General features: G+C 34.6%; 1 protein-coding gene across 5 annotated transcripts in view; it reads right to left on the bottom strand.

The window, feature by feature from the left end:
• The window catches only part of LOC115434057 (stromal membrane-associated protein 1-like), a 255969-nt gene that overhangs the window by 164653 nt on the left and 74681 nt on the right, over positions 1-16635 (bottom strand). For 3 of the 5 annotated variants that reach the window (XM_030155724.1, XM_030155723.1, XM_030155721.1), the window contains exon 5: positions 1551-1622. The exons of 1 other annotated variant lie outside the window; for it this stretch is intronic. In XM_030155724.1, coding sequence (XP_030011584.1) covers positions 1551-1622 — 72 coding nt within the window. The remainder of the gene's footprint in view (positions 1-1550; positions 1623-16635) is intronic. One more of the 5 variants, XM_030155722.1, reaches the window with a different exon arrangement.

The raw sequence follows: 16635 nt of genomic DNA on the forward strand, positions 1-16635 counted from the left end.
TTTTAACGTTGGGCTCGGGTCGAGTGAAATGGAGTAAGTAATTGCGTTTATTAGGGCTGCATGGATTTAATTTTATTTATTTATTTATTTATTTTTGTTACTTTTTCCCCTTTAACTGCTGTTTTAAACTCTCTAAGGCAGGGGTGTCAGACTCATTTTAGTTCATGGGCCACATTCAGCGAAATTTGATCTGAAGTGGGCCGAACCAGTAAAATAACATAACATATATAATAATATAACATAATAATATATAAATAATGTCAACTCCAAACTTTTCTCTATGTTTCAGAGCGAAAAAAGTAAATTTACATAATGAAAAAGTTTACATCTACAAACTATCCTGTCAAAAAATATGAATAACCTGAACAAACTGAAAAAATATGTGTATTTTTTTCAATATTCTGCCTCAGTTTATCATTTACAGATCACAGTGGATCTGCAAATACACAATACATTTAGTAACAGGCAGAATCTTGTTAAAATTGTACTTACTTCTCTTAAGACATTTCAGGTTGTTCATATTTGTTCAGGTTATTCACTTTTTTGTGAAATTATACTTTGTTTTAGTGTAAATACATGAAAAAATTTTGAAAGAGAAAAATTTGCAGTTGTCATTATTTAAATGTTATTAAGCTAGTATTTTACTGGTGCTGCCCACTTGAGATTGAATTGGTCTGAATGTGGAACCTGAACTAAAAGGATTGTTCATATCTTAGTGTAATTTTTGCATTTAACAAATTCATCCCAAGGGCCGGACTGAACCCTTTGGTGGGCCAGATTTGGCCCCCCGGGCTGCATGTTTGACACCTGTGCTCTAAGGCTTTCATAATTCTATCTTCAAGCGAGCACAAAGTTGTTTTCAACACCATAGGTAAAATAATGAAAGACTGCACACTGCTCTCGGTGAAATATTTGCTGATAGCTGAAGTCAACATTGACGACTGACATCAGTTTCCTTCAATCTTGTTTTTTGGTTTTTTTTTTGGGAAGGGGGGTGTCAAAGATTGTGGCTTCCTTCATCTTTTCAAACACTTGTTTGAACAGCCTGTTGTTAGGAGCTTTTCAACCATCAAGGCATTCAATAATCCTTATATCCTTAAAAGGTCTCCGACGAAAAAAGGGAGGATCAGTCACAGATAAGTTTTGTTTAGTTGTTTCCATGTTCATCCTAGGCTTGTCATATTCCATCATATTACCCAGACATGAGGAAAACATGTGCAGAAAGAATAGTTTTATTAAATAATTAGATTACGAGCTAATAGATGTAGTTTCTGACATAACTAAACAGCTATTAGTCCGATTTTTACCGGAATATTAGTGTCTCCAGAAAAGCAGAGTGAAGCTAAATAAATGATTCACGATACTGTGACAAACACTGTCAGCTTCTTTATATATTGATAAGCTGGAAAAGGAGTTTTCCAGCTTTTTACATGGAAAAAAGAAAAGAAAAACACTGACAACAGACATGACAACGCCACAAATCTACAAGACTGATCGACATCAAGAAGGACAACAAGGCAACAGCACAGAAGACGGAGAGAGAGTTTCACCTCCTGTCTGCTCCTGTCAGCCTGGGAGGACGACGGCGAGGCGGAGGGAGGGGCGCCTTCAGACGACTTCTGCTGGAAAACAGAATTTCAGACACAGGGTTAAGACAGACTGGGGTGGGGGGTGGGGGGTGGGAGGGGGTGAAGGAAGAACAAAAAAAAAAGAAGACAGACGTGGAACAAGGAGAGCAGAGACTGAAGAAAGAGCATCGCAGGGTGAGGAATGTGAAGCAGAAAGGGAGAGCAGAGTTAATTAGAGGGAATGAGGGAGGATTTTCTTCGCTACAGCAGAGTGCTCCTCGCTTATAGACGCTGCGAGCCAAGGTTATATTCAGCCACACAGAAAGAGTCATGTCAAAACAGGGTCTCTTACACACACACAGTTATATAGAGTACCGGTGACCTCCATTAACCTGCTGTTGACCTGTGAGACATACTGAGGGCAGGGCTTGAACTGCACGGGCTGTTTTCAAACTACTCTTTATATCTCAGCTCATCACAGGATTTCAAAAAGGAATTGATCTTCTGATACCGTAACCATCTCATAAGAGAAAAAGGGTAAATAAAGTAAACGTAGGTCTGTTTCTATTGTCTGTTTGTCTTTTCCACGTCTAAAAACAGGCAACATTAGAACACTTAACATATCTGCGGCTTCAAACTAAACTCACAGACATTAAGACACTGTATTTTTCTCTTGAGTTAGTTGATTTAGTGATCATATTTCATTTAATGGTCAAATATATTACAATTACAGATTAAAACACAATAGATTGGTTAACCTAGACCTTTATTATGAGCGGTTTGTGAGAACCATGATGCAAATATATTATTAATAATATGCAAATATTTCAGTCTTTTGTGCAGTAGCTGTAAGTTTTTGGTTGTTTAATGTTTAAGATGACATTAAGAACCTACAGTCGTGGAAAAAATTATTAGACCACCCTTGTTTTCTTCAGTTTCTTGTTTATTTTAATGCCTGGTACACTCAAAAGGTGCATTTTTTTTTGACAAATATACTGATAACAAAAATATCTCATAAGAGTTTAATTTAAGAGCTGATATCTAGCCATTTTCCATGGTTTTCTTGATAATAACCAAAATCACTTCAGTTTTTACATCAATATCTATTATTAATATGCCATATAATCGAATAACCTAAAAAAGTATTTGGCTGGAGTAAGACAAGGTCCCCTTGGGCAGCAGAGGTCAGATCTGTCTTTGCAGAAGCACAACTTCAATATATATTTCCCAGCAACCTTTCATGTAGTATTAATAAGATCAGAGCTAACCTAATATCTGCTTTTGAAGAAAAATGGATGAATGGGATCCTGACTAAACCGAAGCTGCGGACATACATTCAACTAAAAAACACATAGAAAACAGAATTTTATGTCAGCGCAAATTTGACCAGGAACCAAAGGTCCCTAATTGCTCAGTTGCGAACAGGAATCCTTCCCTTGGCCTTAGAAACTGGGAGATTCACCCAAACCCCAGAAGAAAACAGACTTTGTGGATTGTGTGATATGGGGGAAGTGGAAAATGAATCACATTTTCTTTTGTATTGTCCTCTATATGATGAACTGAGAGCCTCTTTGTTTGATGATATGTATATCCGAAATCCTGATATGTTCTGGAGCACTGATGATGACAAGATGAAATGGTTGTTTAGTTCTAATGTATATAAATTAACACTATTTGTATGTAAAGCCTGGAAAAAGCGGCAGATGTGTTTGTTTAAATAGGTCGGTATTTTGTTTTGTTCATATCTATTGTGCCTATTGTCTGGTATTTGATTTTTGGTGTGTATTTTTGGTGTCTAATAAGCCCATGTAAGGGCTGGGCATGTTTTTATGCAGGACACAATAATAAAAACATTCATTCATTCATTCATTCATTCATTCTATGGCATTGTACTGACAAAAACAGTGCTTTTAGGCATTCCATGTTTTCTTTTCTGTCTGTTTTAGTCACATGATACACACAGGAGTTAGTACTTGATTGCATAACCATTGTTTTTGATGACTTTTGATGGTGTAATAATTTTTTTCTGCAACTGTATGTCTGGTTCTGGTTCGTAGTGTGAATATGTATGTTTACAGTAATTCATCCTGCTTTGAATTATTACAGACTGAATGCATCATATGCTGATAAATGTCCATATTAGCACGTCAATCGATTTGCATATTTAAACATGCACATATTTGCATATTGATAAAGTATGTGCATCCAGTCATTATTGTCATGGTTAATGTTAGTTTTTTCTCCTTGCAGTAATAGAATCACTGGGTAACTTGTCATGCTAACTTTCTGTTTGTGTTACAAATTCACTACTAGGTTTTTCCCTGTCATGCATGATATTTGTTAATAAACGAGTAAATTGCAGACTTCCTGGCTTGTGAAAACCGTGTTTGGCTGGCTGTTAAACCACATTAACATACCAGCTGTATAAAACATGTAGCAAGAACAAGAACAGTACAGACGCTACGTGCTAATTCGGAGCTAAAGTCACGTGAATAAATTATAATGCAATTATTGTGGATGATATTGGGTGACTTGGATTTGAGTCCAATCATTTGGTCATGAAGAAAAATGCACAGATTAATGCTGAAGAAACTTGAAGTAGTATTAACAAAATATAAAAACTTAAAAACTTCACACTTTCATATTATAGAGACATTCTTGAGTAAAAGAAAAAGGAAATATACAATGCAAAATATTTAAATAGTATTGAATATTTTTTTTTAAAAAAACAGTAAAAAAAAAAAAAAAAGGAACCACACACACACACCCCACCCCTCTCCCATTCAGTCACGTCACACATTCACACATTCACACATTCACACCAAGTTGAAGTGCAGAGGACAGTGAGAGGTAAGTACAGATTTTTTATTATTGCACATTGTTGATTATGATTATTGCACACTGGTGGTTTTCAATTTAATCACAGTAATTTTATTTAATTACAGATTTCTGCGCCTGTGTTTTTGTCCATGTTCTAATTGGTTTCATGTCAACACACTGCAGATCATACTATGGTTTTTGGAGAGGAATCATAATCAATGCTCATAACCACAACATTTTTGACCTACTTTTAAAAAGTATGATGTTTACAAACAAACTTTAACAGGCTTTTCCCAAGATTTCTGAGGGGTTTTTGTTGTGTGATACATTTTTTGTTGCTATTTCTTTGAAGAACTTTGCCTTTGTTAGATAATGTTAGATCTATAGTAATGCATTATTTCAAAAATACTTGAGGAAACAAAATTCATTCAAAATTCATCCTTGATGAAATGAACGCTGCATGGCGTACAGCAGCTCACTGAGTTAATGTAGTGAGTCAATTCCTCTCAGAATCGTTTTCTTTGACAGTTGACAGTTTTCACTCTGTCTTTCAGAGCTCATCATCCGTGACAGCTGTGGTTTTTGGCTCTGACATATTTTCTCTTTGTACATTTCTGCGACAGAAACCTCCTTGAAACCTCCATGAATTTATTTCTTTAGCAGCAAAACACATGTTGCTCAAATATACTCGCTAGTGTCGCAAGATTAATGCTCTAAAATGTAGTATCTATACTGGTACTCAGCCCATTTTGGCCCATTTTAGGATTCTTCTGAAGAGTAGATCACATGTGCATACACAGAATTAAGATCATCCACAACATAAAACATACAATCACTCACCACTTCTGTCAGTAATGTTCAAATCACATGTACAAATGAGTCAAAGCTGTTTTCCCCTGTTTATTTAGTCTTCTCCTAATGGTTACACTCTAAAAAATGATTCATGGGGTTAGTAAGTTAAGCTTAAAATCAAGAGCTTTCTCTGCTTAAAAAATTAAGTTTGTTACATGTACACATTTAAATCACATGATAAGTTATTTTATTAAGTTGGTCTAAATGAAAAACAAGGAAAACACTCTTAACTTAATAACATATTGATTTTGAACAGACATTTCTGCCTTTAACTTAACAAAGAAATATATTAAGTTAGTACAGCTTAAAAATCTTGTAAGCTTCCTCTAAAAGCTGAGTACAAAGCTGACGAGCCTGGACATGTTTTGCTGACAGACCACGCCCACCACAAGAAATGGAGGGAAGCACAGAAAAAAAAGGAGAAACATGATTTTGCACAGAACTTTACCAAACTTTAAGGCTTGATAGAATTTAGCTTTGTTTCTGTGACAGTAGTTTTAATTATTCAAGGACTGAATAATACACATTTTACTCCGTTCTAATTTAAAATTGTAGTATAGATTGTCGCGTATTTGCTGCATTGCATTGTGGGTATTGGGTATATTGTTGAAAACGTGTCCTTTTATGTGCAAGGGTTCAGCAGGGTTGTGATGTTGGTGTTAATTTTGAGTTAATGTGTGCATGCTAATGTTTATTGGCCTTTTTGTGTTTATTTTTTTTATTTTTATAGAACTGCACCATGAGTCAGAGCCATAGGCCAAACGGTGCCTTTCCTGTTTATTGTTAGTTGCAGTTATATTGCTTAATGTAACTTCTCACTGCTTAACAAATATAAATTAATATCTTCAAGAACATGAGAACAGTAGTACTGTGTACATTTGAGAAATTAACATGCAGACAAATTTAGTAAGTTAGTTGTGCAGAGAATTAAATGGGTCAGTCATATAACCGGAATTTCCATGTGGAATTTCTTCTGATGTACAGCAATAAGTTAGACCAACTCAAAAAATTAAAGAAACTACTTGTATGAACACTTTTGAGTAGAAAAAAAGTAAAACAATAAGTCAATATAACTAAATGGAGTAGTTTTTACACCATTAAAATTAAGTTGGTTCGACTTAATTAAGCTCGTAGAGTAAAAAGCAAATCATGTTGTTTGTACTAAAGTAATAGAGTTTGCTTAACTAGAGAAGTCTTGTGGCATTTAAGCAATTTGCCAAGTTGAAATAACTTAAAAAGATTAATGGAAATTGTTACCTCAATTTTTTTACGCTGAGCCTATTAATCATTTTTTAGAGTGTAAGATGAAAATCTGCCACCTAATCTTTCTTTCATGTCAGTCCTTTTCCACTAAAAACATATTGCATAGTATTTAAGACTCTAAAGTTGCATAGATTGAGTTTTCATTTGCTGAATGGTTTTTGTATGAGGCTAGTTTCACAGTCACTGTTAACCCCACAAACGGAATAAAAATTTGCAGCTTTTAACGTAATAATCGCACAAATGTGATACCTTCCCCACAAACGTAATACCTCATTTCCTACAAATGTAAAAATTATTATGTTTGTGGGGATTTATTACTTTTGGGGGACAGTAAAATCTTCAGTTTCCAAAACTGTAATAACTTTCTACAAATGTAATAAATTAGTGCCTCACATACATTTAAGTAATGCATGCATAAATATTGAACACTTCTCTTTCTTTTTCTTCCCATTTATTCTTGTCCTTCGGATACTTGCCTTTTAAGAATGGACACATGTTGCAGTTACATCACATGGTACTAATTCCAGATTAATTGGTCTTTAATTACAAATACAAGTGGAGGAACAAAACAGAATGGGCAAAAATATTGTGAAGGTTTTATTATAAAAGCTTCAGTATGAACTGGATAATATTTATTCTCATTAAGCATAATAGAAGCCTTTGTTTGAACCATGTAAATAAAATGTCTGGATATGATTATGATAACACTGGAGCACACTGGGAAAATGAGGTACTACGTTTATGGTAGGTGACTGTTATTACATTTGCAGGATTATTACATTAAAAGCTGCAAATTTTTATTATGTTTGCGGTTTATTACTTTATCACTTTATTTTAATCCAGACAGGTGAAAAACTTGTTTATTTGTACATTTAACGGATACATGCCCTACCTTGAACCAAAATGCTGCATTCAATTATAAACTTAACTTAAATTTGCTTTTTGCAGTGTATTATTAATATTATAATACATCTGTACTGTGATTTACAGCAGGTTATATACTGACTTATACAATTATATGACCCATATTGTGCAAGCAGGCCTAGAAATACAGACATACTGAGGTGCACAAAGCAACACTAACAAGGCCATTGTTGTCTTTTCTGTTTTCCCTGTCCACACAGATACACACAGACCCTATTGTATAACATGCTAACCCATGATCTATAGACCTTTTGTGACAGTACAGAGTTTTATGTAGCTTTTCTTCTATACAAGTACATGCTGTACGACACTGTAGTGCTTACAAATCACTTTACAAGTTGCAATGACATCAGTGCACTGGAGTAAAGAGACACTCGAGCTAGTAATAACAAAATTTAAAAAATCACATTTTCATTTTGCTTTTTGTTTTTTTTGTTTTGTTTTTTTTTAAAGGTACCTCCCTAAATATCACTGAAACAAAAATTCTCAATTAATTGTGGTCCGGTGGTTTTTATCGTGCTGCAAATGGAACAACAATGGACCCTGAAAACCCATTTTAAGAAGTTATTTTTCCTAAATTAACAAAATATTATCTTCAACAATTAAAACAGTTTTTACTACTTTAGATTCAAGATTCCTTTTCTTGTCTTTGTATACACAGAGCATACACAATGGAATTCTGATGTGTTTTATAGAGATGGTACTTCTTGACTAAAAAAAAAAAGGAAACATATAATGCAAAATATTTAAATAGTATTAAATAGTAAAAAAAAAAAAAAAAAAGAAAAAAAAAACAAAACACGCACATACCCCACCCCTCTCCCATTCAGTCAAATCACACATTCACACCAAGTTAAAGTGGACAATGAGAGGATGTTTTCATGTCAAATACAGCAAAAAACAAAACAAAACAAGAAACTACTATATTATGGTTTGAATCCCTATTACATGATCATAAATTATTGCTGCTCATGTTAGGTACATTTTAGTCAGTATAGAGTTACAGGCATGAATAGGAAATTTACTGGACACGCAGTTTTTATAAGTCATACTTTGGAAAGTGTCTAAAAAGTCTCTGCTTTAGTGACACGAGGCTTGAAAAATATCCATTATGCAGAATTATGTATTAGTGTGAACAACAGAGTAACATTAGAATTCACTGGGAGTGTTTCTGGCAACTGATGAATAAACATCCAATATTCACTCTACTTTAGCTTTAGTTTTAATTGCATGCTTGTCTATTGACTGGTGCAGTTTATCGGAGCTGAAATCAGAGTTTTTTTTATTATAAAAAGCAGCTGCAGGTAAGGTAATTGATTAGTTCCTACTGGAAACACAAAACAATGAGCTAAAGAATTAAAACAAATCATTAGATCACATCTCTTCACAAAGAATATTGATTATTGCGGCTTTAAAAGTAGTTGTGTTTTCAGTGCGTAGATGATTCCTCCAAATCAGATATAAAAAAGCCAAGCGCAATATGCATTTCTCCACAGACTGAGATCATCACAGTGCCAGATGGCTGGTAAAACAAAGAGACGAGGAGGGAGATTCAGAAAGACAAACTTAAGAAAAGATCATTCACAATACCGTATTTGCATAACATATTACTGCTTTCATTATCAAGAGATTCTGTAGAACTTGTGCTTTCTGCAGTTTGGCATGAACACAATAAATTCATTATATTAAAAACTAAATCCTCCACTGCAATAATTTTTCACTCTGTATCCTTCTTCATCAATTCAATCAAATCTGACAAATATCCCATCAGCTGCTTCACTACAGAACTGCTTAAATCTTTCCCATCTGTGATGAGACATGTCAGTTAACAGATTTAACTAAACAGATTTGATGCTACCTTGGCCTTGTCTTCATCAGCTCCTTGTTTATCTTTGCCATCTGGCTCTTCGCTACTTTTCTACATGCACGACAGCCTTAGCTACTTCCCTCAAGATTTGTGTATTATCCCCACTTACTGCTTCCCCACAGCACTGATTATTCTGAAAAATGGTAGAAGCGAATAATTTATTAAAAAGTCCTATGTGTTTGCATACTTGTTTGGATGCTTTCCTGTATTTTAGAAAAAAAACTAAGCATTTGTAACAGAGTAAATGTATAGCATGTGTGATTCCACTTGCCACCTCTCACACTGTTTATTTTATTAACCCCCCCCCCCCTCCCCAAAAGGGGGGGAAGGGGTATTGTTTTTGGTTCGGTTTGTTTGTTTCTTTGTTTGTTTGTTTGTTAACACTCTAGCACACAGGTGTAAAACATGCGGCCCGGGGGTTAAATCTGGCCCGCCAACGGGTCCAGTCCGGCCCTTGGGATGAATTTGTGAAATGCAAAAATTACACTAAAATATGAACAATCCTTTTAGTTTAGGTTCCACATTCAGACCAATTCAATCTCAAGTGGGTAGCACCAGTAAAATACTAGCATAATAACATTTAAATAATGACAACTGCAAATGTTTCTCTTTCAAAATGTAAATGTTTTTATGTATTTACACTTAAACAAAGTATAATTTCACAAAAAATATGAATAACCTGAACAAATATGAACAACCTGAAATGTCTTAAGAGAAGTAAGAACAATTTTAACAAGATTCTGCCTGTTATTAAATGTACTGTGTATTTGCAGATCCACTGTGATCTGTAAATGATATACTGAGGCAGAATATTGATAAAAATACACATATTTTTTTAGTTTGTTCAAGTTATTCACATTTTTTGACAGGATAGATTGTAGATGTAAACTTTTTCATTATGTAAATTTACTTTTTTCACTCTGAAACATAGAGAAAAGTTTGGAGTTGACATTATTGATGTATTATTATGTTATATTGTTATATATGTTATGTTATTTTACTGGTTCGGCCCACTTCAGATCGAATTTAGCTGAATGTGGCCCATGAACTAAAATGAGTTTGACACCCCTGCTTTAGAGAGTTTAAAACAGCAGTTAAAGGGAAAACAGGTAACAACAAAATAAAAATTAAAAAACACAAAAAAAATACCATATACTAAATACTATCATAATAACATATAAATAATGACAACTCCAGATTTTTCTCTTTGTAAATGTAAATATTTTCATGTATTTACACTAAAACAAAGTATAAGATTGCAAAAATATCTGAATAACCTGAACAAATATGAACAACCTGAAATTTCTTAAGATAAGTAAGTCCAATTTTAACAATATTCTGCCTGTTACTAAATGTTTTGCATATTTGTAGATCCACTGTGATCTGTAAGTTATAATGTACATGTCTAAATGATAAACTGAGACAGAATATTGTTAAAATGATTTTTTTTCAGTTTGTTCATGTTATTCACATCTTTTGAAAGGACAGTTTGTAGATGTAAACATTTTCATAATGTAAATTTACTTTTTTCGCTCTAAAACATAGAGAAAAGTTTGGAGTTGACATTATTTATATATTATTATGTAATTATTTTACTGGTTCGGCCCTACTTTAGATCAAATTTAGCTGAATGTGACCCCTGAACTAAAATGAGTTTGACACCCCTGCTCTAGCAGCAAAACTGTTTGTAGAATTCATACCAAATTGTGTTTATAGATTGCCAGTGACCCAGAATAGATCTGATTACATTCTGGGGAAAGTAGGTGAAAGTTAAAAATTTTTAATGAATTTTTAAAATCTTTTTTTCCATTTACTTATAAGGGGCGAAATTTCAAATGTCTATAGCACTAAAACTATTGGTTGAATTCATACCAAATTGGGTTTATAGATTGCCAGTGACCCAGAATAGATGTGGTTAAATATTGGGAAAAGTAGGTAAAAGTTCAAATTTTTTCTTCTGCCATTTACTTATAATGGGCGAAATGTCAAATGTCTATAAAAACCTCAATTTTGTTTCAGTTTACTTCAAACTTCTCACATATATAGAGGCAGTTGATATGCCGACATCACCATATGCATAGACATGATGACACCAGCTGGATTGATGCCAAAATAAGGTACAATACGTGCAGGGGGGGGGGGGGGGGTTGTTGTGCCTGACACCACTTGTTGTATTTTATTTTATTTTTTATTTTTTTTATTGCTGAGAGTTAACAAGACAATGTGGACAGAAAAACAACAACAACACATAAACAAAGGGAAACTCAAACAAATAAACAAACAAACCAAAAACAACAACAATGACAGAGTATTGACAAATAACAACAACAACGTCATATTACAAAGAAAAAGATCATAAATGTAAATAGCAACTGAACCATATAGTTTGGTTAGGGGTGATAGGGAAAAGGGGAAGAGGGGGGTGTAAATGAAAGTGAGAAAGAGAGAGGGGGGAGTGAGGGGGAAAATAATAATTGTTGTAATAATACAAAAATATTTAATAATACCAGTAGCCTAATTTGCTAGAATTATTGTGGCAGCGGTACTTAATGTATTTTAGCTTCACAGTGTAAGAGCACGTTTGGGTATTTCTGATGAGACTGACTATATACTCTCCTGCCAGGTATGCGTTGTGTCTATTTTATGTTCTTTTTAAAACTAAATACAACCGTTTTTCTGCGCTGTCTCCCTGCTTCACTGTGTGAGAGCACGTTTGGGTATTTCTGATGAGACTAAATATAAACTCTCCTGCCAGGAATAAATGGCCAGTGTCCGAAGTGGTTTGGTCTCTGTATGGTCATATTTAACACACGGCACAACCGCTACACATCACAAGACTTTTGTCATTAATTTTTACTTAATTGTCATGAGCGAAAATCGTAAAAGAAAAAAAAAAAAGCTGGAATGTATTAGTATGCGGTGAAAATCAAGCCAGACATCAGAGGGTGCAATGGTATGTGAAGTCAGTGGAAACATGCCAATCATATTTGCAAATTCATCTGGTGTTATGGCCCCCGGTGGCCTCCTCCGCCTCCTGTGCGACTAACCCCATTCGACTGTTTCATACATGCAAATTAACATCAACACCGAAGCAACCCCTGCCCCTGTTTTAAAAGTGCAGTCAAGTACTGATTTTGCAAAAAAAAAAAAAAAAAAATAGAGCGTATGGCTGGGTTACAGCTGCTAAAAATAGGTGAGTGACTCCATTCACAGAGGCCAATGACAAAAGCCATGTTTCCATAAAATGTCAAGATGTCATGAATAACAGCCTCTAGTCTTTGTTCTTTTCATATGAGTCTTAGACCATTTGGAACATCTCTCCACGCTTTTCATTTGATCCTCCAATCTTTTTGTCATTGACGACAATATGATGAATGTACATCCCTAATTCAAAAAAAAAAAAAAAAAGTTGGCATGCTGTTTTAAAATGTAAATTAACCCATGAGGACCCAGTGTTACTTTTCTGTCAGTTCCCAAATGAATTTTTCTTTATTTTTAACCAACTTTAAGCGATTTATCACCAGCTATTGTAATATTATCTTCCATAGTTTGTGTCTTTTCAGTGAAAATTAAGGATTTTCTCATATGTAATTCACTGATTATGTAGATGTTCACAAAAGGTCAGATTAAAGTTGAGGGTTATTGTATTAGAAACTGAGAAAATTGAAGAAAAAGTGACTTTTTCAGTAAAACATATCATGAACTGAAAATAAACCCAGTGTGTCTATCCACTACCATTGATCCAACTCCATGGGTTTTACTGGTGAACCAAAGTTGCAGAAGTTGACGGTGTTTCCATGTTCACTACGGAGCCTCTGAACGTCCAAATGGGTCATATCTGATGACCATGAAAAGATGACAAACTGTATTTTACACCAATTATGTACATGTATTGATAAGATTAATGGATTAACAGGGATTAAACAGTTACATCAGTAGATGGTTTTGGTAGACAGTGGATGTTTGGGTCTTTATGGCTTAAATCAGAATGTATATGATATGTAAATCTGATAAAACCATGCACAGAATATGGACAACATATCAAATGCTTAAAAGCACAAAAATGTACAATTTTAGGTAAAAAAAAAAAAAAAAAAAATTAGATGTTGATATTTTATGGCAGCAACACATCTCTAAAGAGTTGGGATGAGAGCAAGAAAATACTACACTGTAAAATATGTGCTTTTTTAACTTTAAAATATGAGTGAAAGGGCTGTTTTAACCCATAAAGAGCAAAACATCCACCAGTGACCAAAAGCATCTACTGATATAAAAATATTTAATGTCTGTTTTTGATTTGTTAGTAATCTGAACTCTTTGGGTAGTTGTTTGAAATTTAATTCATACATTTGGACAATACGCTTTACTCCACCTACTCTCCTGAACTGTCACTGAAGTGAAGTGGACAGAAATTACTAAGTTAATTAGATGAAGATTTTCAAGTTAATATTTTTTTTCATAGCTGAGAAATTTTTAACTTCAAGTCAAGTAATCAGTTGTTGTTCTAACACAGAATAATATGTTAGCATAAGAAATGGGCCTCATTATATTTTACAGTGTAGGAAAGTAAGTAGTACTAAAAAGAACCATATGGACAAACATTTTGCAACTAACTGTATTAATTGGCAACAAATCGGTGACATGATTGGGTTTAAAAAGAGCATCTCCCATGCCGTATCTACATATATACAGATATTTTGCAAAAACTAATATTTTTTCTCAATATTTGGGCATCTCTGCCACATGTAAACAATATTTTAGGTCACAAAAACAGAGATTTTTAAAATGCTCTCCAAAGTGCAGATTGTTAAAATTCCTGTTTGTGTGTATCCATGTGAACAGGGAAACTGAGTGATTGGAGAATAATGGCGTCACATTCAAATTTGTTTGAGTGATAAAGGTGCACCTGAAACAACAAATCCAGGTCTATACATCGGTGTATGACCTGCCTGAGTGGGAACAAAGCTTCAGTCTCTCAGATCAGCTGGTTCGACAGGTTCAACAATCTGTGATAAAATGTGGCTATAAATTGCGAAACAATTTCAGAGTAATTTTCCTGAAAATCACATTCTGAAGACTAAATATCTCACCATCTCAAGTACATAATAGAATTTCTGTGCTCAAGAGACACGGCAGTTTAAGACAGAACAGAGATTTTTTTTTTTTTTTTTGAATGGGGATTGTAATCACCCTGACCGTTGATCGTCTCACCATTTATCGTTCCGTCATTACGTCTCTTCTTTGTTCCCTTTTATATCAATACCTCATGTACCATCGGTTCCTCCTCAGACACATACTATATGGATGTAGGAGCTGCATATGTCTGGTTTATTCCATTGCATAAACATAATCCTCACTGCAAACTTATTACCTCTGCCAGGAGGTGTTGTAATCGCTTTGGTTTGTGTGCATGCGTGTTTGTTTGTTAGCAAGATAACTCAAAAAGTTATGGACCGATTTTCATGAAATTTTCAGGAAATGTTGATACTGGCACAAGGAAGAAACGATTAAATTTTGGTGGTGATCGTGGTGGGAGGTTGGGGGGGGGCATTGATTTGCCTTGGCAGAGGTCTGCGCTTTCCGAGTGCTTTTCTTGTTGACCTTTGTGATTGCTTTGTGTTTGTATTTCAAAGAAAATTTGTGATACATTGCCAAAAACTAGAAGCACTCGGAGAGCGCAGACCTCCGCCAAGGCTGATCAGTGGGCCCCCCCGTGGGCCCCCCCACCCCCGATCACCCCCAAAAGTTAATCATTTCTTCCTTATCCCATTTCCAACAAACCCTGAAAATTTCATCAAAATCTGTCCATAACTTTTTGAGTTATGCTGCACACTAACAAACAGACAAACAAACCCTGGCAAAAACATAACCTCCTTGGCGGAGGTAATGATGTGCATTTCTATCATATGTATGGGTTTAGTAAAACAGAACAAACAGAATGAAGAGTCCAGTTGATGTTTTGCTCTGAATGAGAATTTTTCATGGATGGGACCAAGGAACATTCAGCCTCATCAGTCCAAACTACCTGTTGCTTCTACAAACTTTGTTTTGGTGCTTTATGAGAGTAAACATCCAGTAATTCAGAACCATATGCAGGTCCCATTTTCCATTAAACAAATTAATTCTAATTCCAAATCAACCAGAGAAACACCTTTGACGATCAAACAAACTTTGTGAAACTGGATTTTTGTTTTATTTTAATTTGGCCTGTTGTATTAATATTTTCTAAATGGCTGTCTGTGTACATAGCACTGCACAACTACAACTGAACAAACATACAGTCGCGGAAAAAATTATTAGACCATCAAAAGTCATCAAAAACAACAGTTATGTAATCAAGTACTAACTCCTGTGTATCATGTGACTAAAACAGACAAAAAAGAAAACACAGAAAGCCTAAAAGCACTGTTTTTGTCAGTACAATGCCATAGCTATTGATGTAAGAACTGAAGTGATTTTGGTTATTATCAAGAAAACATGGAAAATGGATAGATATCAGCTCTGAAATTAAACTCTTATGAGCTATTTTTGTTATCGTTATCTTTGTCCAAACAAATGTACCTTTAGTTGTACCAGGCATTAAAATGAACAAGAAATTAAAGAAAACAAGGGTGGTCTAATGATTTTTTTTTCCACGACTGTACTTAATAAAGGCCTTTGGTCAGTTGTACATCAGCAGAACACAACAAAAAGAGTCCGTTTGTTATTCTGGTTTAGTTGTTCTGAGGAAAGAACCATCTGTTGGCTCTTTTGTTATTCATTTTCTGCCTCTGTTGAGTTTAAAACTATTGATCAGTTTAAAATTTCTGCATTTTAGAAATTTCTGTCTTTTCTGTTGTTTTTACCATTTCCATCTGGTTGTATAATCCAAAAGAAAAGGCATTTATTAAAAAAAATAAAATAAAATAAAATAAATAGATCTCCGGAATTTGTTAATTAAAATTGGATCCCCCAAGTGAAGCTTATTTTTAATTAAAAAATCTATTTTTCCCGCCCACCCCAACGCTAGTGATGTCTGATTAGTTTTACAGTGAGCTGCAAACTGCTTTACCTCCATCTGCATTTTGTCCATTCCATTCTCTAGCTAATATAAAGGAAAACCCTACAGATTAGACCACACAAACTGCACACACTGCTCTATTTGTTTCTGTCAGAAGCCTAAATGAGGCTAGAGGGACACAATCCGTAATAGGATAGTATGACAGTGACACTTCGGAGCATTGATAAACTACACCAAGCGCTCGTTAGCATCGAAGTGTTAAAACCAGCGAAAGATGTGTTTCCTAGGAATACAGGCGCTAGTCATTGCTCGACTCCTTCACAGCTGCCTCCTTTGCTCTC

This window comes from Sphaeramia orbicularis, chromosome 15, assembly GCF_902148855.1.
Source record: "Sphaeramia orbicularis chromosome 15, fSphaOr1.1, whole genome shotgun sequence".
In the NCBI taxonomy this organism is placed as follows: Eukaryota; Metazoa; Chordata; class Actinopteri; order Kurtiformes; family Apogonidae; genus Sphaeramia; species Sphaeramia orbicularis.